At 44.4% G+C, this 23,667-nt stretch overlaps 1 protein-coding gene across 7 annotated transcripts in view; it reads right to left on the minus strand.

The window, feature by feature from the left end:
- Window positions 1–23,667, minus strand: part of HHAT (hedgehog acyltransferase) — a 354,446-nt gene that overhangs the window by 319,460 nt on the left and 11,319 nt on the right. For 5 of the 7 annotated variants that reach the window (XM_027565683.1, XM_027565682.1, XM_027565686.1 and 2 more), the window contains exons 2-3: window positions 15,817–15,949; window positions 1,037–1,104 (exon numbers count right to left, since the gene is read on the minus strand). In XM_027565683.1, the coding sequence (XP_027421484.1) occupies window positions 1,037–1,104; window positions 15,817–15,907 (159 nt within the window). In that variant the 5' untranslated portion in view covers window positions 15,908–15,949. The other 2 variants (XM_027565681.1, XM_027565684.1) reach the window with 2 other exon arrangements.

Consider the following 23,667-nt stretch of genomic DNA (forward strand, 5'->3'; position numbering starts at 1 on the left):
TTTACCCACTAGGCAAAGTCAAGGACCTCCTGTTTCTTCACAAAGTCTATAGATAGTCTGAGCCGTATCTTTCTAGCTGTTTTGCAGATACTGAAACCCCCACCGGGTGGAAGAAGGTAACTGCGTGCTGCCCGCAAGCACAGAGACCCCAGACCGGCTGGAACCAGAAGATTGATGATGTTGACTCTTGCTTGCCTCGCCACCAGCAGAAGCGCTACCTGTCACCTCTAAGAAAGCAACGGCAGCCACCCTGCCTGCTGTCTAAGCAGGCACAGTGAGCTGCAGAGGAGGGGAAGTGAGCCAGCCCACTGCTGCCATGAAACCAGGGGCCAGAGGGGTGGGCGATGCCCAGCACGCCCTGCAGGATGGCCAGGGCCACTAGAGGCGGGAAGGAAGCAGGTCTGTAGTTGCCCACAGTTGGCACAGGGAGTGTGCAGGCCCCTACACGCGAACAAGTTCCATTCCGAGAGTGTGCACATGAATACAATTTGTTCACAAGCCCAACAAAGCTAGCCTGGGCACTAACACACAACTGGCTATACACTACTGCATTATAATAGGTTTATAATACTTTTCACACAAATAATATATTAAAAAACAAACACAAATAGAGAAAACATTTTTTTAATCTTACAGGATTCTTACAGACATGTGCACTAACTTGCGTGATTGGACATGCCAACACAAGCTGGCATCTTCGAAGTTTGCAGCTTGAAGGGTCATATGTAGGGGACTTACTGTATGCCTAGATCAGAAAGGAACTTTCTGATCTTTACAAAAGGGAAATTTGCACAAACTGCTAAGGTTACTGATCCACATGTCTAGTATGCTGGGAGAACATGAGACAACATAAAGACAGAGCGTGCGGAATGCCCACACTCCACATGGTGTGCTCATACCTTTTTCAACAAGAAAGGTATTTAATTTCCAGTCGCTGCTGAGTACCATGCCTGGGCCAGCACCAAATACAAAAGTGATGCCAAATATTGAGATCAGGTTTGAAAACAAAAGGTTTTATCACTGATCCACTTTGTACCTTCTTTAATCCTCTGAATAAAGTGCCAGTCTCCAGGTCAAATTCTCGGTCCAGTTCCTCTTCATGTTCTGACAAGAAAAACAGGATCTGTTAGTCAACAAATCTAAATAAAACTGGGTTGGTTTATTAGGAGAAGCACTAAAAGAAACTGGCATACAGCCTGGAAAAGCTGCCTCTGGACTGAGCTACAGGCATGGAGACGTGTCACACTCCTTCATTTCTGTGACCTCGGTTCCTGGAAAAACGAGGGGCTGATGGCAACGGCCCTTTAACTTGCCGTAAGGGTCACAAAAGGAGAGGGATCGAGAGTGGAAGTTCCCGGTACAGGGGACCACAGGAGGGAGGAGAGCAAACGCCTCACTTGCACAAATGGTGAAAAAAAGGTTTTGAACAGACCACGGCACAAAATGATGGTGATCACAGCCTGTCGCTAATGCTAACAAGATCACTGATGGAATTATATGATGGTAACACATATCGGACACGACTGAAGTGACTTAGCAGCAGCAATACATATGCTTATAAGTGAACAATACAATTTGTTTAAAACAAAAAATATTTTAAAACTTTCATTCAAATAACGTTTAAAAATGAACAATAACCAGGCACAGTGTGAAATAGTAGGAAGGAAGCAGAACATGACCGGCATGGCTATTGCCCTCCTGGGACTTACCGTATCCTGGGTAAGAGAGACAAACAAGTAGTAAGAAATTACAGCGACGCTGATGAATGCCATGACATGGGAGGTAAGGGTATTCAGCTGTGGGGCTGGATTTGGGGTGTCTAAGTGACTGATCTCTCTGGGTGTCTATGTGGGCTTCCCTGGTGGCTCAGATGGTAAAGGGTCTGCCTGCAGGGCAGAAGACCTGGGTTCGACCCCTGGGTTGAAAGATCCCCTTGGAGAAGGGAATGGTAACCCACTCCAGTACTCTTCACTGAAGAATCCCAGGGACAGAGGAGCCTGGTGGGCTACAATCCATGGGTCACAGAATCAGACACGACTGAGCAACTACCACACACACACACACACACACACACACGTGATATCTAATAGGCAGCTGGATGGGCATGGAGGAGCTCAAAAGAGTGCCTCAGCTGGAGGGAAAGACTTAGAAAAGTCCTCGGTATAAGGGCAGTGATGAAGCCTCCAGAGATGGCTGAGATCGACCAAAATGGCACAGACTACACAGACAAGAAAAAAGAAAAATCCAGTTCTTATCAGACCAACAAACAAAAAACACAGACGAGCACAAGGGAGAACCAAGAAAGATCAAGGGAAACCTGACTTCCCTGAAATGATGCTTGTTTAGGAGTAGGGTCAAAGGGCAGATGTACACACACACTCGAAGCGAACAGCAGCTCCAGCCTCCAACGGCAGGCAACACTGCCTCCAGGGAGACAGAAAAGGGAGGCGCACGAGCACTGGGCCCAGGGACCCACAGGCCCCGCCTCTAGGACAACTCACACTGAATTCCGCGAGGTGCGGGAGGTGGCGTGGCAGTGTGTGGTTACCCTGGTCCTTTCTGTTACAGTTGCACACGTGCCACACTGGGTACATATATGTGTGTGGTGGTGTACACAGACTCAAGTCCCAAGAAAACCCAGATCCGCCAGCAAGCTGCGACAACCCAATACAGCAGCAGATCCCTCTGAACGCTATCAATAAGAAGGAGGAAAGCCCCTCTGCTTTCTTGTCTCTTCTCGTTTGGTTTCGCTTTCCTACAAAGTGCAACCTCCAGAAACATCAGAATTACGCAGAATTGAAACAAAGCGAAAAACTGGAGTTCTTATCTCCTAAGGGTACATTCACTGACTCGATGGACGTGAGTCTGGGTGAACTCTGGGAGTTGGTGATGGACAGGGAGGCCTGGCGTGCTGTGATTCATGGGGTCGCAAAGAGTCAGGCACGACTGAGCGACTGAACTGAACTGAACTGAAGGGTACATTCCAAAGCCTTGAAGTGTCCGTGCGAAGCACCAGACGCCCCCCGGGTTAGGACACATCGCCCTCTAGTGGGGAAAAAAGGAATCGTATGCGGACAGGACAGTCAAGATGAAACCCTGTCCTGCCACTGTCCAACTGAAATACTATGTGAGACATATTTATAATTTTAACGTTTTTAGTAACCACACCGTAAAAAGAAAAAAAAAGACAAAAATTTAAGGTGAAATTAATTTCAATATATCTTATTTATCCCAATATATCCAAACATTATTTCAACATGGAATCAACGCTAAACAATTACACATATTCCTTTTTCTTCCTAATTCTTCAAAACTCCATGGACACATTATCCTTAAAGCACATCTCAATCTGAAGCAGCCACATCCCAGGAGCTCTCCTGTGGCTAGGCCACGACAGTATCGTCCTAGACCAAAATCCTCAGCTTTTGGAGAATTCCTACCAGTCACTGAAGGAAATGAGACTCAAAATAGCCTGGAGTTAAAACTCCCCTCCGGGTCCTCCCCACCATTCTATGAAAAACAAAGAACTCTCTCACCCGAAGAAAAAAATGGACATTAAGGTTGATTACGCCCAGCTCCCAGCCGGTCCAGCCTCTGGCCCATCTCCAGAATTCCTTGCCCCAGCCGTTTAAGAGATAACTACTCCAAACCACCTTGGAGAAGAACAGGCCCCCTTAAGACAGCAGAGTTCCTCATATATGCCTATATATACTCACTCTTTTCTTGGGTTAGTGCAGCAGCTCTAATACTGATTAGTATTCACAAATCTGACTGCTGCCCCTTCTCGCCTCATTAAAGGTGATCAGTTCCTACAAAGTACTGGTCTAGTTCTTTTTCTGAACCTCTCCTTCTCTAACTCCCTTACCCTATAGTCACCCTTGTCTGATTTCTCAACAGAAACAAACACTGTATGATATACCTTACAACGTAAATCCATCCGTGATACTTTGGTGATCACTGTCTCCAGACTGTCTTGATTCAGCTGAAATGCATTGCTATAGAATTCAGCTGACCTAGGAGGATGGAAGCTGACAAGCTGCAGCTGGAGCTCTTTCTGGAAAACAGTGATGGCCCTTAGAACTTCTCTGATTCTACCTTCTTGGGTGAGGGACCTCCACATCCTCACGCACTGGGCAAGTGATTTCATCGTAACTCACACACTCTTCAGGGCTTCCCTAGTGGCTCAGATGCTAAAGAATCTGCCTGCAATGTAGGCGACCTGGGTTCAATCCTTGGGTTGGGAAGATCTTCTGGAGGAGGGCACAGCAACCTGCTCCAGTATTCTTGCCTGGAGAATTCCATGGATAGAGGAGCCTGGCGGGTTACAGTCCATGGGGTCGCAAAGAGTCAGACACAACTGAGCAACTAACCCTTTCTCACACTTTTAAGCAAAAGTACACTGCAAACAGAAACCAGCTTTCTTTGGCTGAGCGATTTTTCTCCACACCACACAGGCCTGACTGTGAGCAGAGCCAGCCCTTTCTTCTAGACGCCCTGGTTCCATTTCCCAAAGTTCAGTGCTGTACAGAACTGCCTGAGAGCATAGAAATGAAGCAGTTTCGACAGATGAGCGCTCAATATTAAGTCTGCTGTTGATTCTCCCCCAGCCCTCCGCCACCAACCACCCCCAACAAAAGGATCCACGGAAGCCCCATTCCACCTGCTGAGAAGATCTGCATTTTAAGGGCCAGTGTAAACTGTTCACTTAAAGCCTCTAACTAAACTACCCCTTTTACCATCAACTGGGTGATGGGAAATCAATTCTGGGGTGGGGCAGGGGTAATTAGAGACTGCACTCTCTAATTGTTGTAAAAGGCAGGGAAATACACACCCTCATCTGACACCAGCCACTGCTAGAGACTAGCACACCCGATTGTGGCTTATCTGTCCTTCAAACGCTTCTAGCATTTGAGGAATTCCAATCAGCTCCTAGGGATTCTTTCTTTCTCTAGGAAGCTGGTGGCTTTAGAAGACTGTGGTAGTGAATGAGAGTGGAGAGGGAGCAGAAAAGATGGGCTTCTAAAGATAAGAGAATTTAACAGTAAGCAGCTCTCAAATGTGCACACGGACGTGACCACAGGCAAGAGACGAGGTGCTGGTTTTCCCATGAGATGCTCCAAGGGCCTCCTCTCCTCTCTTCCAGTTCCCGCTCAGGGAACAAAACAAGTGGTTTAAAAATAGCCCAAGTAAACACGTATCATATATGTAAATAGAGTGCAAAGCAACACAGGACAAAAATGACCCTCAAACCTCCATTACAGACAGAGCAGCTCATCTACAGCTCCTGAGGAATTCTGGGGTCTATCCAGACAGGCACCAGGCACACCATTTGCATGGGAATCCGTAGGGCTTCCCGGAGAGGCAGAAGCCCCCGCCTGAGATGGAGACGCTCCAGCAAAGAGCAATGTATAAGCTATGTCCTTGTGTTTGATCCAACACGGAGCAACGGCTGAGGAAGCAGGGGGCCGGAGGAGTGAGACGCTGTGGAGTCTAACCCTGAGGGGTGCCTTCAAAAGCCCTCCAGCCCCGCCCTGTCCAGAATCACTGAGAGGTTTATCTCAGGCACTAAGAAAGCAGACTCTCTGCAGGCCCCCACGAGCCCCTCCCTGCAGTATCAGCTTAGGAAGAAAACACTGGTGTAAGCCTGAGAGGAAGGAGTGGGCCAGGAGACCCAGAATCCAGGAGGAAGGCAGGGAGTCAGCGATCTGCTACGACCCTGGCCACGAGTAACATAGGAAAATGTTAGCTGCCCAGTCGTGTCCAACTCTTTGTGACCACCATGGACTGTAGCCCACCAGGCTCCTCTGTCCATGGGATTCTCCAGGCAAGAATACTGGAGTGGGTTGCCATGCCCTCCTTCAGAAGATCTTCCCAACCCAGGGATCGAACCTGGGTCTCCTGCATTGCAGGCAGATTCTTTTACCACTGAGCCACCAGGGAAGCCACATAGAAAACAAAGATCAAGGATAAATGCAGCCCCACCAGGCTGCACGTTCGGAGCCTCGGCTGTGTCATGACACCCACTGTCCTTGCTGGCTGTCTAGACAGGCTTGCCTCCTGCAGGGCCTAGGCGCTTGGGTCCTTCCACAAGGCTGTACTAACTGCAAGGCCCCTAGCAGCCCTCTCCATGAGCAGCGAGCTCCCTGGTTCCAAGGGCAAAGCCACCTGTTCAAACACAGGATTGGTAGCCTTCATCCCCATCCTGAACTGGGCCCCAGATAACTAACCAGCCATCTTGCAACCAAACTCCTCTAATCACAAAAGTAAGTGGCAAAAATTACTTCCAGATTGGCAAAGCCCATCCTTCATGAGAGGTCCGTGTGTTAAATGAACAACATGAAAAAATTCATCTATAAATGAGCTGCTGTATCCTTTTCTCATAAGCTGGGATTAGTGACAAGTGATAAGAACAGGCGTGCAAAAGGAACAAACTAAAGCCCCAACATGAATACGCTCGACTACATTTGCATCCCAATTTAAGACCACCTACCACACATATATATAAAAGAAAGAAAAGAAACTGGAGGCAGTAATTCAAATAATTTGCTCCATATTTGCTTAAATATCAGGGCTCCCTGGTATCACAGAGTTTATCTGGAAAAACGTTAATTGCTTGTCCCTGAAGATTAAAGAAATGAAAATAAAATATCTGTGAAATAACTCAATAAAAAGCACAGTTCCTTTTATAAAATGTCTCTAACTGCAGCTTTTCAGGAAGACAGCTATCCCATGAGAGGTGAGCCTGGGCTCTATAAAGCCAAATGACCTAAGATAGCTGCTATTCATGAGAAAGTAATCACCGATAACAGAAAAATGGTAGAATTTATGAATAAATCCAAGAGCTTGTTCTTCAAAAAGAGAATCAACCTATCAAATAGACAAAACCTTAGTAAATTTCCTAAAACAGGAGAAATGAGACACGTGAGATTCCAAACATTCTAAGAATATGATATATAATCATATGTTAGTACATTTGAAAACATCAATGAAATTGAAAAATATTAATGCCACCGACTTGAGAAGAAAACCTAAATATACCAAGAATCCTGAAAGATACTGAAAAGTTTTTAATGAATCTACTTAAAAAGAGACTTCATGGCTAGACAAATTTACAAGCGAATAACATCAAAATCTGATACTGTTTAAGCTGTCCCATATTATGAGAGGGGGAGCTTCCTCATTCATTTCAGAAAGTTAACAAAATGCTGATATTGAAATCTGCAGATGAAACAACAAAACTGTAGGCCAACCAATCTCATTTCAAAATTATTAATATTTTTTAAACAAGGAAACAAGCAGTGTATTTAAGAATACCCTAGTCACAGTAGGTTTGTTGTAGGAATCCATATAAACCATACTGGAAAAATCTTTAAGTGATATCAATAGGTTGAGAAAGGAAAACTATGTGATCATCTGAATAGATACTTTAAAAAATGGATAAAATTCAACATATATTGCTTATCTTAAAATTTTAGTAAAAGGGAGCTAGAAGTATACCTTAACATGATTTTTCCCCCCAGAGCAAAGCTTATTCAGTTATCACTAACAGTAAAGCAATACAGGGATTTCCATTAAAGCAAGGATTAAAATAAGGATAGCATTCTTTTCCAACTACCACATTGTTCTAGTAGTCCTGGTTAAGTAATAACAGATGAAGCAAAAAGTGAAAGTTGCTCAGTGGTGTCAGACTCTTTGCGACCCCATGGACTATGGAGTTCTCCAGGCCAGAATACTGGAGTGGGTAGCCTATTCCTTCTCCAGTGGATCTTCCCAACCCAGGAATCAAATCAGGGTCTCCTGCATTGCAGGCAGATTCTTTATCAACTGAGCCATCAGGGAAGCCCAGATGAAGCAGACCCATTATCATTATGTATGGATGATATTATCTAAATACAAAAACCAGGAGAAGCAAATGATAAATGTCAAACACTAAGAGAATTAAATAATTGTAACATAAAATAGAGAAACCAAAACAAACACCTTTACTACAGACCAGACATAATCAGCTAGAAATTACAGAAAATACAACTAGAAAACATCCCAATTACAAAAGGAAAAAAAGACTTAGAAACAATCTTAACAGGAATTTTAACAGGCCCTATTATGAAGACACCATGAACTTTTACTAAGGGAAATAAGAGAAACCTTGAGAAAAAAATACCATACTCCTTGATGAAAACACACAATATTATAAGATTTTTAATTACTTAAAAATTAATTTCTAGGTTTACTGTAATCCAATTAAAACCCTAATGACATTTTTTTCAAACTTGACCATTTCAAACACATATCTCAAAGAATAAACCAGTAAGAATAGCTAAGAAAAGAATGGAAATAAAGAAAAAAGAGTGGCAACTTACTCCACCAGATACTCAGACATTCAAAAAGCAAAAAGCAATTAAAACAGCACAGTGCTGATGTAAGAACTGATTGAAAAATCAATGAAACAGAAGAGACAGCCCCCGGAAAAGACAGCCCCCAAATTGTGTGTGTGCATATATGTGTGTGTGTATACATAAAAGAATTTAATAGATATAAGAATTTAGTACATGCTCAAGATTGCATTAAAATTCAGTAAAGAAAGACATAGTTTATAGTGTTCAGTTATCTAGGTGGGAAAATAAATAATTCAACTCTTCACTTCATACCATATATCAAATACATGTGAGATGGACTGAAGAATAAAGGCTGAGACTACAATAAGATAGACATTCTCCAACAGAAAGAGTGTTAACTGACAAAGAATTCCTGGGGAATAATCTGGGTATATCTATCAAGAACCTTAAAATCTTTTTCATGTAGTTTGACTCTATAATTCCTCTTCTGGAAATCCTTCTGAGAAAAACAATCAGACACAAGAGTACAAACAGATTTCTCAGAAAATAAACAAGCATTCAACTCATGAAGTTGAAATGAGAAGGAGCAGAGCAAATCCAAAGAAACAATAAGGAAGGGAATAATCAGATAAGGGCAGAAATCAATGGGCTGGAGAACAAAAAGAAAGAATTAACAAACCTAACAAAGCCAAAGCTGAAAAGACTAATAAGATCTCTAACACAAGTGATCAAAGGAAAACAAAATAGGAGGGAGGGAGAAGAACAAGAGAGGAAGGGAGGGATGGAGTGAAGGAGAAGATGCAAATAAATAAAATATATAAAGAGATAAAAGCCAACTAGAGAAACAAACAAAAATTTAATGAGTGTTATGAACCACTATATACTAATCAAGTTGAAAACCTCCATAAAATGCACAGATCTCTAGAAAGCTACAAAATGTCAAAAAAAGGGGCACAAGAAGAAATAGAAAATTTGAGTATAAACCAATCGGTAGTAAATTGAAATAGCAGGCTAAGACTTTCCCTTCCAGATGCCTTTCCAGGTGATCTCCTATCACCAATGGTTTTTCTCTGATGAGAACTCAACTGTTTTCATCTCAAGAACTGCATTAAGCTGATACGGACAGCAAAACTTCAGGGCCCTCTCTTAGGCAGAGGCATTCATTCTTTCAAGGTTAGTGCGTGGCTCACTGTAGCTTTCCTCAAATTAAGCGCAATCAGAGAGACATAAAAGTAATTTCTACATATTCTAAACCATAAGACACGAATGTAATGCAGCAGGTCTGGACGAGCCCCCATTCTCCAGAATACCAGGGGAGAGGTCACCCCGCACAGATCATCACCACCTCCCCAACCACCAGCACCCCCAGGCACTTGCATTTGACCTTGAGATGCCCTAAGCAGACTTTTGGTAGAGTTGGGAGGAAGGAGGTATGTGTGTGTTCTGCTCAGTCCCTGCTGTGGATTTACCAAGAGATCCCATTTGACTAGGGCTGTTAAAATCAGTCTGCTGTCCCTCATAGTTGGACAACCCTGCTACTGCTGATGAGGAAGAAATTAGTAAATAAGACACCACCTCTGTGCCCAGAGAAGTCAGCCATGCAAATGCCCCCTGGTGGCATTTCACTTAACAAATAAGCTTTGAACTTTTAATATGTTCTAGGCCCTGAATTTGCTTCAGAGACAAACACTACAAAAAATTTCATAGAAGACGAGTTTTCCCAGTGGACCTATTTCCATAATGTGGGTTAAGCAGCACTTTTTCCTGAATTAGACAGTAAGACACGGAGCCAAGAAGACTCAGCATCGCACCACTGAACACACTTTGGCAGGGGGATCTGGTTTCTGGCAAAGGCATTAGAGGAAGAAGACCTTTCTTGGGAGTGGCCAAACACTTTGGCACTGACATTAAAAGACAAAAGCAGGAAAGATAAAAGAAGCCCCAGGCTAGGGTGTGGTCAGTAAGAAGTCAAACAGGATGACAGCCTCTGGATCAATCGAGGTGCAGAATAGTTTTGTACCCTCCACAGAAGGGTCCTCTCCCACCTCCGTCCCAGTACCTTTCACCACAGAGAAAGGAAAAGTTTTATTCCAGTGAGTTGAAATCTTAAGGTTTGAAGTTTTACCACACAATGGATAAAAGAGCTTCCCCTGTAATGCAAGCCACTTTAGGAAATTAAATTATCAACAAACATGAGTGGCAGAACAGAATAAAACATTGGGTCTAGTGTTGGACAAACCTGTTCCATCATTTTTCAGATGTGTGGCCTTGGACAAGTGATATTTTTCAACTTTGGTATCCCTGTTTGCGTAAAGAACTGTAATACTCGTTGTGGTAGAGGCTCCTAAAGATGACCACCATCAATCCCTTCTCTCCCGGTCTATGGCTCCAGCCATAAAAAGCCATCTCTTTTTTCTGCTTGAATCCAAACTGGCCCTAAGATTTCCTTTGACCAATAAATGAGGCAGAAGTGACATATACAACTTTCTAGGTTGTACTCTAAGAGATCTGCAGCTTCTGGTTTTATACATATGCAATGCTCCTTCTTGAAAGCCATGTGGAGAACCATGTACAGAGAACTGTACAGCCTCCAGCGGAGCTCTTGACTGATACCCAATCATGTGAGTGAGTCTTCTTGGACGTTTCAGCCTAGCTCAGCCACCAGATGACTGCAGCCCAGCAAACAACACACAAAGCAGAAGAGCTGTCCAGCTAGGTCCAATCCAGATTTATTAAAAACAAAGTCTCACAGGACATGAAAATCAGTCTATGCAGTCCATCACAACAGGCTGAAGAAAAACCACATGATCGTATCAGTAGATGCACAAAAAGCACTGGAAAAAAAATGCAATATCCATTTAGGACTTAAAACTCCAAGCAAACTAGAACTGAGAGAGGACCCTTCTTAACTGGGTAAAGAAATTTACAAAAACCTACTAACATCATACTTAATGGTGAGTAGCTAGAAGCTTTCGTGCTCAGATCAGGAAAAAGGTAAGGCTGTTCCTTCTCACCACTGTACTGGAAATCTTGCTAATGCAATAAGGAGAAGAACATGAAATAGAAGGTAAGCAGAATGTCAAGAAGAAATAAAATTGTCTTTGTATGCAGTTAACATGATTGTCTATCTAGAAAAAACAAAGAATCCACCTAAAAACTTCTGGAACTAATAAGCAATTGTAACAAGGTTGTAGGATTCAAGGTTAATACACAAAAGTCAATCGCTTTACTATATATCAGCAATGAACAAAATCTGAAATTAAAAACAGCACCCTCAAAAATGTGATATTTAAGTAACAAAATATGTGTCTTAGATGAGGAAAATAACAAAACTCTGACAAATGAAGTCAAATAACAAAATAAATAGAGATATATGTATTGCATGCTCATGGGTAGAAAGACTCAATACTGTCTAGGTGTCTGTTCTGCCATACTTGACCTACATATAGCCAATGCAATCCAAATCAAAATTCTAGCAAGTTATTTTGTAGATACCAGCAAACTTGGTGTCTTCTTGGTACAGATTCTAAAGTTTACACAGAGAGGCAAAAGACTTAGAATATACAACATGATATTGAAAGAGAAAAATAAAATTGAATGACCAATAGAATCCAACCTCAAGACTTTACTATAAAGCTATGATACGCAAGACAGTTTGGTATTGGTAAAAGAACAAAGAGATCCACGCAACAGAATAGACTGCCCAGAAACAGACCCACATAAGTCTGCTCAGGCAGTCTTTGTGACAAATGAGCCAAGGTAATACAATGGGAGTGTCTCTTCAGCAAGTGGTGCTGGAACAAATGAACATCCACGTACAAAAAAGAATCCAGACACACACAAGTGGGTATCACAAACGGGTAGCATAGATCTAAATGTAAAACACAAAATTACAAGCACCTAAAGGATAGTATCAGAGTATGCAATGACTTTTTAGATAAAACACCATAGATACACTTTTTAGATACAACACCATAATCCATGAAAGGAAAACTTGGTAAGTTGGGCTCATTAAAGTTAAAAACTTTTGCTCTGTGAAAGACACAGTCAAGGGAATGAGAAGATAAGCCACAGACTGGGAGAAAATACCTGCAAAAGAGATATCTGATAAAGGATTATTATCTAAAAGATATTAAAAAACTGCTGAAAATCAACAATAAGAAATGAACAATTTGGTTTTAAAATGGGTAGAAGTCCTGACCTGACAGCTCACCAAAGGACTATACAGAAGCGTATGAAGATATGCTCCACAGTACACATCGTCAGGAAAATGCAAATTAAAACAATCATGAGATATCACTACACACACACCACAATGGCCGAAATCTAAAACGTTAACAACACCAAATGCTTACAAGGATGTGGAACAACAGGAACCCGTTTTTGGTGAGAATGCAAAATGATATATAGCTACTTTGAAAGAAAACTGGCAGTTTCTTATAAAAAATAAACATACTCTTAACGTACAATTCAGCCACTGCTCCTCGGTATTTACCCAAAGGGAGTAATGGGTGTTGTAATGTCCATACAAACACCTTCATACGGATTTAACAGCAGCTTTATTCAGAATTGCCAAAATTAGGAGGCCACAAGATGCCTTTAAATCAGTGAATGAGTATTCAGACAATGGAATATTGTTCATCAACTATACTCAGACAATGGAATACTGTTCATCACTAAAAAGAAATAAGCTCTCAAGCTGTGAAAAGTCAAGGAGGAACTTAAATGCATATTAAGTGAAAGACACAATTTCAGATTCCAACTATATGATGTTTTGAAATAGGTCAAATTGGGGAATTCCCTGGCAGGCCAGTGGTTAAGACTTTGCAGGGGACCCAGGTTCTGATCCCTGGTCAGGGAACTAGGATCCCGCAAGCTGCATGGTGTGGCAAAAAAAAAAATGTTTTTTTTTTTTTAAATGAAAATAGGTGAAACTATGAAGATGGTAAAAGGATAAGTGGTTGCCAGTGGTTAAAGAGGAGGGAGGGATGAACAGACAGAGCACAGAAGATTTTTAGGGCAGTGAAACTCCTCTGTATATTATTGATATAATGATGCAAACACGTAACTTACATTTCTCAAAATTCACAGACTGAATAACACCAAGAATGAACCCTGCAGTAAACTATAGACTTCGGGCGATAATGATATATCAACGCAGGTTGTTACCTGCAACAAATCTGGTGCAGGACGCTGGTAGTTAGGGAGGCTGTGCTTGTCTGGGATACCAAGTCCATAGAGGCTCTTTGTATTTCCTGCCCAGTTTTGCTGTGAACCTAAAACTGCTCTAAAAAAACAGTCTATTTAAAAGGGGAAAACACCTCACAGAATAGTGAGTGATAGCAAACGGCGGTGGTTGTTTTAAATCACAAAGCTTCAGGGCGATCTGTTATGTAACAACAGATAACAAAGACACCCCATTTATGGAGAAGCCTGATGACTAACTGCTAACACCCATTCTTTCTTTCCTCTTCTATAATAGAATCCTTCAGTTCCACTGGGGGGCGGGGGGAGGGGGGAAATGGCCTCCCAACCAAAGATTACATTTACTAGCTTCCCTCACAGTTGATGTGTCCACAGAGCTGGGATCTAGGGAACAGTACCTGGATGAACACGATAAAGGGAAATTTCAGGGTTATGCTCTAGAAAAGAGGATCGGTCCTCCCCATCCCTTCCATGCTTCCTGCTGGGAAAAGAAGTGAAGATGGCATTTGAGCTGGAGCAGCCACCTCATGTCATGAGAGAGGAACCATATGTCAAGGACAGCAGGGGAACGTGGCAGAAGGAGCCAAGGTCGTGGGTGCTCTCCAGACACCATACCATCCCTGACTACAGTCATTGCAGAGGCTGTGTTTCTGCAGCCAAGCCCGTCTCCCAAGTAATACACCACATCTCAGGGCCACCCTAAAGATGGAATAAGACAGGTACAGAATGAACCTAACAGGGTGCCTGACACAGAGCAGGTGAGCTCTGTGAATGTGGGCCCTGAGAGCTGAGAGCCTCCAGCAGAGGAATGCAGCTATTCGGATGGCCTTGACCCAACCATCTTCATCTACTTTCAACAGCCAGTCTCTGCGACCAAGCCCACAGCTCTGAGCGGGACACGTGTACAATGGGAGCGAGGCTGATCCCGCCGATGCAAACCAATCCCAGGGATCCATGTGGAGGCAGACACCCAGAGCTCAGCACTGCCAACCATGCTGCCCCAAACCCACCTTTGCCATTTTCAGTAAGCACAATTACTTTCAGCAAACTCTCCTACCTTCAAGATAAAGTCCAGACTCCTCAGCGAAAGGAGAAGGAAATGGTGACCCACTCCAGTATTCTTGCCTAGAAAAATCCCATGGACAGAGGAGCCTGGTGGGCTGCTGTCCATGGGGTCACAGAGTTGGACACAACTGAAGTGACTTAGCCTGCATGCATGCATTGGAGAAGGAAATGGCAACCCACTCCAGGATTCTTGCCTGGAGAATCCCAGGGACAGAGGAGCCTGATGGGCTGCCATCTATGGGGTCGCAGAGAGTTGGACATGACTGAAGTGACTTAGCAGCAGCAGCAGCCTCAGCCAAAGGAATACACAGAGTCCTTCACAACCTATCCCCACTCCTTGATCTAAGCTCAACCCTTGGCGCCCCCCTCCAAGCACCAGCGGAGTTCCCAGGTCATGCTGTGTTTCCTCACACCCCAGCGGCATGGCACACATTTGTCCGTTTGCCTGCAAACCCACCTCTGTCCACAGAGCCTCTGCCCTCTTCTCTCCTTGGCTGACTTCTATTCTTCCTTAAGATAAGGCTCACCATCACCTCTAGGAAACTGTCCTTGGCTATGGAAGAGACCACTCGTGGACCCGTTAAAATTCTCTCTTCCGTTCCTCCCCAGTATGGAAAGTTGTATGTAGCACACGGCCACCGAGTGAACCATAGTATTTCCCAGCCGACTAGCTGGGGCCACGGGAATTGGCCCTGGTCAACTGGTGTGAGCAGAAGTGACATGGCGATGTTTATTCCAAGATGCCCTTAAAGGAAAGGAGGGTCCGTCCCTTTCCAAGGGCTTGCTAACAGTTCCTCTTCAACATGTGCACAAAAGCACGGCAGACAGCAGGACAAGAAGAGGAAGGTGGTCCGGGCCTCTGACACCGTGGGCAGCCTCCACGTGGCCGAGAGGACCAGTGGCGAGGGAGAAATTTAAGCGGTTACTACTCCTTATCAATGCAAAGCACCTCCACGGCTTTCAGTGGCCACTGAACCGAACCTTCCTGCTTCAGAGGACCAGCCACGGGGTCATCTAGAAGATCCAAGATTACGGTGGAAACCGCCACTGACTCGGGTCATCAATTCAAACTGTCCACGACAAGGGGAAAGCAAAGCAGAGCTCAAGCCACCCTGCGCCCACGAGGCCGTCTTCCTGAACCTTCCACCTCTGAGCACTTCCGCCTCCACCTTGCTTTCCTGACACAAATTTAGAAAAATTGGGACCTTACCTCTGGAGACTTTGTAGACTTCATAGAAAGAATAGAAGTGGAAGCCTATGGAAGCTAACAGGTACAAGGACAGTTCCCACCGGGGCAGCATTGCTCCTGTGACAAAGGGTCCTGCGGCCCACGCTGAGAGTTTCTAGGAAGAGAAACAGAAATAAAACCGTAAGCCAAAAACGTACAGTAGAGGACAACGCCTCGTCACCATCGCCAGCTAGTTCCCTTGTTCCCCCAGGGACCATCACTTAAGACACAACCCTCCTCCCAGTGACACCTCCTGTGCCACGACCTCACCCACCTGGTCACATCTCACACACACCCCCCACACACACATACACACATCACACACACACATATATCATACATACACATACACATCACACACACATCACACACAAACACATCACACAAACACACATCACACATACACATCACACACATACACACGTTACACACACAATCACACACACATATACACACACGTATCACACACATCACACACACATCACACATATCACACACACACCACACACATACACATACATAACACACATACACACACATCACTCACACACATATCACACTCATATCACATACACATCACGCACATCACATACACACACATCACACACACCACACACACATGCATACCACACACACATCATACACATATCACACATATACACGCACACATCACACACATACAAACACATATCACACACATATCATACACACACATATCACACACCCATCACACACACACATCACACACACACATATCACACACACATCACACACACATATCACACATACACATCTCACACATACACACACATCACACTCAAACACATCACACACCGCACACACATCACACACATCATACACATACACACACATCACACACACACACATCAAACACATATCTCACACACACATCACACACATACACATATTACACACTCACATCACACACATACACACACATCACTCACACACATCATACACACACATCACAAACATCACACACCTATCACACGCACATACACACAAATCACACACACACATCACGTACGCATCACACACACATCACTCATACCACACACACACATATCACACACACACATCATACACATATCACACATCCACACGCACACATCACACACATACAAACACATATCACACACATATCACACACACACATATCACACACACATCATACACATATCACACATATACACGCACACATCACACACATACAAACACATATCACACACATATCATACACACACATATCACACACCCATCACACACACACATCACACACACACATATCACACACACATCACACACACATATCACACATACACATCTCACACATACACACACATCACACTCAAACACATCACACACCGCACACACATCACACACATCATACACATACACACACATCACACACACACACATCAAACACATATCTCACACACACATCACACACATACACATATTACACACTCACATCACACACATACACACACATCACTCACACACATCATACACACACATCACAAACATCACACACCTATCACACGCACATACACACAAATCACACACACACATCACGTACGCATCACACACACATCACTCATACCACACACACACATATCACACACACACATCATACACATATCACACATCCACACGCACACATCACACACATACAAACACATATCACACACATATCACACACACACATATCACACACACATCACACACACATATCACACATACACATCTCACACATACACACACATCACACTCAAACACATCACACACCGCACACACATCACACACATCACACTCAAACACATCACACACCGCACACACATCACACACATCACACTCAAACACATCACACACTGCACACACATCACACACATCACACCCACACATCACACACATACACACACATCAAACACATATCTCACACACACACATCACACACATACACATATTACACACTCACATCACACACATACACACACATCACTCACACACATCACACACACATACATCACACACATATCATACATACATCACACACACATCACAGACACACATACATCACACACTCACACACATCACACACATACACACACACATCACACACACCACACACACACACACACACCCTGCCTGCCCAGGGTGGGCAGGTCTTTCCCTTGAGCCCACGCCGCCCGCCTGCCTCCAGCACAGTGTACACCAGCCACGTCTGTCCTCACTCCTGCCACACCCGTCTCCCCGCAGAGCGGACCTTTAGAGAGCAGGGACCACGATGTGAGTCCACAGAACCCAGCACGGGCACCAAGCGCAGCAGGACGGGACCACCACAGGCTCCAGGAATAGCGGATTACTGTGCAAAAGCCTGAAGAGAAGGGAGCCCCAAGGGACTTCCCTGGGGGTTCAGTGGCCAGGACTCCATGCTCAGAGCACCGGATTCCACACGCTGCAGCTAAGAGTTCACACGCCGCAACTAAAGATCCTGCCGGCAGCCGAATAAATACATACGTTAAAAAATTAAAAGCACAAACCATCTCCAAGCCTCCTCTAACCCAACAGTCTCATCCTCCTCGCTCTCCCCTTCCAATGCCATTCCACCGTGGTTTATAAGACTTGATTAACAAAACCACCGTGTCTTCCATCTTCCAGGTGCTTCTTAAAGGGAAGCTAACAGCCCGATCCCACTGACAGGCTGTGAGCTGCCCACTCTGCACATGCAGTCTCCCTTCTTGCACAGGAACTGAAGTTTTATCTGGACACAAGGATGCTGAGCACATACAGTGTCTCCAAGGGTGGATATTGGAATAGTTCTGGCGCTGAGGCTGTGGTCATCCTCTTCCTGCTGGGTGGAGTTGGAACACCCACCTTTAGACCAAGAGGGGAAAGCCGCAGAGAAAAGCAAGACAGAGGCGCCTCAGTTCCTGACCGCACGTACCACCCCGCCCACCCCACCCCACCCCCAAAACTGCCCTGGACCTCTTACATCTCTGGACTGTTACATGAAAGAGAAACGCATTCCCAGGTTGTTTAAGGCTGTGCCATTCTAAAGCTCTCTGTTACGGCAGCCATGTCTATACTCTTAATAAAGCAGGTAACAGGAAGTCCTAAAATTCTGCAAATTAAATGATCAGTTCCCAAATGACATAGAGTTAGCTAAATGTAAACCCCTCTATGGCCGTCATTGCTTTACTTAAACCTCTCACATATATCAAAGTCAAATTAAAACAAGCGCAAAAAGTTAAGCCCCCAGCAAGCACATCTAATACGTGACAGTAATGCCAAAACTTAGATCTCACCCGTGAGCTCATTGTATTTTCACAAGAGTTGGGTGAAGTATGTGGAGCAACGGAGGCAGGCATTTATAGATGATGAATGTGAACATGGTGAGGTCATTCAACCAGAAATAATGGTGCCAGGGCTCAAATCCAGGTTTTGAGACCCCTGGGCCCCCACCTCACCCCTCAGGGATGGAGCCCCTTTAGTACCAGTTCACGGAGTTACTTGCCTTCAGAGTCTAGCTCAGAACCTACTACTCACAAACCCCTTTCTTCAGGGAATCAGAGCAAGAAGGGATATAAACTTTCCCTTTCATAAAATATGAGGTCAGAAATTAGTGGTCCTCCAACCAGACGGTCCCCTGGTAATTACCTACAAGTTGCTGAGACATGAGTTTCTCCCGCAGAGCTCCTAGAAGACCCACAATCCGCCACTAGTACTTCCACGGCCAATCTCTCTAAGCCCTGGAATTTCAACAACACCTTCGCAGGATCCCCTAGTACTTTTCAGAACCACTACCCTTTGTTTTCGGAGAAGGCCATGGCACCCCACTCCAGTACTCTTGCCTGGAAAATCCCATGGACGGAGGAGCCTGGTAGGCTGCGGTCCATGGGGTCGCTAAGAGTCGGACACCACTGAGCGACTTCACTTTCACTTTTCACTTTCATGCATTGGAGAAGGAAATGGCAACCCACTCCAGTGTTCTTGCCTGGAGAATCCCAGGGACAGAGGAGCCTGGTAGGCTGCCATCTATGGGATCGCACAGAGTCGGACACGACTGAAGTGACTTAACAACAACAACAACCCTTTATTTTTAAATACCTGGCATCTCCCAGAATATGTTAAGATTTCTTTTGGGGACTTTGTAGGATATAGTAATTTTCCATTTGCTGCTACTGCTGCTAAGTCGCTTCAGTCGTGTCCGACTCTGTGCGACCCCATAGACGGCAGCCCACCAGGCTCCACCGTCCCTGGGATTCTCCAGGCAAGAACACTGGAGTGGGTTGCCATTTCCTTCTCTAATGCATGAAAGTGAAAAGTGAAAGTGAAGTCGTTCAGTCGAGTCCGACTCTTTGCAACCCCATGGACTGCAGCCTACCAGGCTCCTCTGCCCATGGGATTTTCCAGGCAAGAGTACTGGAGTGGGGTGCCATTGCAATTTTCCATTTAGTGGTAAGTAAATTTTAACCTCTGGGCTTTTTTTTAACTTTTTGTTTTGTCATCATGGAAAACGCAAGAGAGTTCCAGAAAATCATCTATTTCTGCTTTATTGACTATGCCAAAGCCTTTGACTGTGTGGATCACAATAAACTGGAAAATTCTGAAAGAGATGGGAATACCAGATCACCTGACCTGCCTCTTGAGAAATCTATATGCAGGTCAGGAAGCAACAGTTAGAACTGGACATGGAACAACAGACTGGTTCCAAATAGGAAAAGGAGTACATCAGGGCTGTATATTGTCACCCTGCTTATTTAACTTATATGCAGAATACATCATGAGAAACTCTGGGCTGGAAGAAGCACAAGCTGGAATCAAGATTGCCGGGAGAAATATCAATAACCTCAGATATGCAGATGACACCATCCTTATGGCAGAAAGTGAAGAGGAACTAAAGAGCCTCTTGATGAAAGTGAAAGAGGAGAGTGAAAAAGTTAGCCTAAAGCTCAACATTCAGAAAACGAAGATCATGGCATCTGGTCCCATCACTTCATGGCAAATAGATGGGGAAACAGTGGAAACAGTGTCACACTTTATTTTGGGGGGCTCCAAAATCACTGCAGATGGTGATTGCAGCCATGAAATTAAAAACCGCTTACTCCTTGGAAGGAAAATTATGACCAACCTAGATAGCATATTCAAAAGCAGAGACATTACTTTGTCAACAAAGGTCCATCTAGTCAAGGCTATGGTTTTTCCAGTAGTCACGTATGGATATGAGAGTTGGACTGTGAAGAAAGCTGAGTGCTGAAGAATTGATGCTTTTGAACTGTGGTGTTGGAGAAGACTCTTCAGAGTCCCTTGGACTACAAGGAGATCCAACCAGTCCATTCTAAAGGAGATCAGTCCTGGGTGTTCTTTGGAAGGAATGATGCTAAAGCTGAAACTCCAGTACTGTGGCCACCTCATGAGAAGAATTGACTCCTTGGAAAAGACTCTGATGCTGGGAAGGATTGGGGGCAGGAGGAAAAGGGGATGACAGAGGATGAGATCAATGGACATGAGTTTGAGTGAACTCCGCGAGTTGGTGATGGACAGGGAGGCCTGGCGTGCTGCAATTCACGGGGTCGCAAAGAGTCGGACACGACTGAGTGACTGAACTGAACTGAACAGCTGATAAACAATATTATGATCGTTTCAGGTGAACAGCAAAGGGACTCAGCCATACATACACATGTATCCATTCTCCCCCCAAACCCCCATGCCATCCAGGATGCCACAGAACTTACCTTGCCAGAGCCCTGGGTTTCCTTCTGAATTGATGATCTCTAATTGACCTTCCATGGGGGGAGGGACTGAGCATCCCACCTGCTGCGGGGCCTTCTTCCGCCCCATCAGCACCCCAAGAGCTCTCTCCAATGTCTCATCCTCCTCCTGTCCCCACATCCAGCCCAAGGCCACCCCAGACAGCAACAACGTGTCCTTGGGGGCCTCTGGAGAGCTTTCTGCACAGTGTCTCTTCTCACCAACTCTTTTCTTAGCCCCAAGAGGAATTATATGCAGTACTCACTCTTCTTGCCTCACCATTCACAATCCCAGGAATGTAACCTCAAAACACCACCACCACACATGCACCCACTTGTCCTTAACAGATCTTTCTTCCTTAATAATTCTTTTCAACTCTTGTCCACTTATCTCAGGAAGATTGCTCTCTCCAGTGCTCTCCCCATCTCTGTTCATTTCAGCTGTGCAGAGAGCCAATCAGGGTAGACATGTTTTAAGGGATTTAATGACACAACAGTATCAAAGAAAAGAAAGCTGCACCTTTGGGAATATAACTAGAATTTTTTTTTTTTTTTAATGTCCAAACTCATAAATGTTCCTAAAGACTCAGAAAATTCTCAAGTTTCGAATGTTTCAATCTTCTAAATACAATTACGCTCTTCTTTAGGCACAAGCTACCACAATGAAATTAAAGAAATCCTTACTCAAATGTGTAAGTGATGCCTTTTTTCTGTTTTTCATGCATAGATTCAGGGCTGCAGCAACATTATCAGTTAAGTGCGCATCCATGCAACAGCCTGGACTTCCCTTGTGGTTCACACGGTAAAGAATCCACCTGCAATGCAGGAGACCCAGGTTCAATCCTTGGGTCAGGAAGATTTCATGGAGAAGAAGGGAATGGCAACCTACTCCAGTATTCTTGCCTGGAGAATTCCATGGACAGAGGAGCCTGGCAGGCTACAGTCCACGAGGTTGCAAAGAATCAGACATGACTGAGTGACTTAACACTCACACATTCAATACCCTAGAAACTCATCACCATTTACATCATGATTTCTATAGGAAACAGCCAACCTACAACAACACAGCCTGTTTTAAAGTAGGAATCTACCTGATCAATCTATATAAAGGAGGTTACATTACTGATGTGAGAGCTAAGGAGGGTTACAGGGAGATCTGATGGTAAAGATGTGTCTGAGAACACTTCCACTTCAGAGGGAATACTGGTCAGGATGATAAAAAATGTGGGTAGTTTAGGAGCCAAGTGGCAAAGGGTCTTAAACATATATGACTTTTAATTTTTGTGTGAAGCTTCAGGAAGACCTTTGACATGGTGGTAGCGTCAAGAGGCAGGGAGGTCAGCGATTCAGGCCCTTGGTAGCAAGTGGAGAGAAAGTTCTAGAACCATGCAACACAGTAGGAAAAATCAAGTTGCACATGGCACCAAACTAGTCCAGGAGGCAGTGGGGTGGAGGGGGAATAAGGGACCTAAAACAGCATCTCCAAAGCTGTTAAGACTATATTGTCCCAAAGTTGGTGTTACTGATGAGAGTAGGGAACTGGCACAAAGTGAAGACTAAGAGAGAAAATGCATTTAAGATTAGGCCTTGGAAGAAAACCATGGCAAAGGTTTTCCTGGGATTAAAGGAAAGAAGTCAGACTGGATGAACAAGATCTCTCTACCTTGTATTGGGTATAAGAGCCCCAGGCTGAGTAGTTCCAAAAAGTACTATATTTATCTGGGAACTATAGAACTCATGGGGCCCACATAATAAAACCTTAGCTGGAAAATGGCAAGGCTTCCTCCACGAAGAGAAGGTTTTCTATACTGAAGCAATGTACCTTTGCTTTCACGTTGTAATTTAACACTCCACCTGCTTTCAAAGATGCCATCCACTCTCATTCCCACCAGGAGGACTAACAGTTAGCTCGTTTTTCAGGGATCAGAGTCCTGCTCAGAGAAAAGACACAATCTGCCCAAGGATCCAGAGAAGCCAGCAAAGGAGAAAAAAACAGAACCTAAGTTCTCAACGCCCACTCTCTTAGGCAGAAATCCTGTTCCTTACTCTTGGCAGAAAA

The sequence above is a fragment of the Bos indicus x Bos taurus genome, chromosome 16 (assembly GCF_003369695.1).
Source record: "Bos indicus x Bos taurus breed Angus x Brahman F1 hybrid chromosome 16, Bos_hybrid_MaternalHap_v2.0, whole genome shotgun sequence".
Lineage (NCBI taxonomy): Eukaryota > Metazoa > Chordata > Mammalia > Artiodactyla > Bovidae > Bos > Bos indicus x Bos taurus.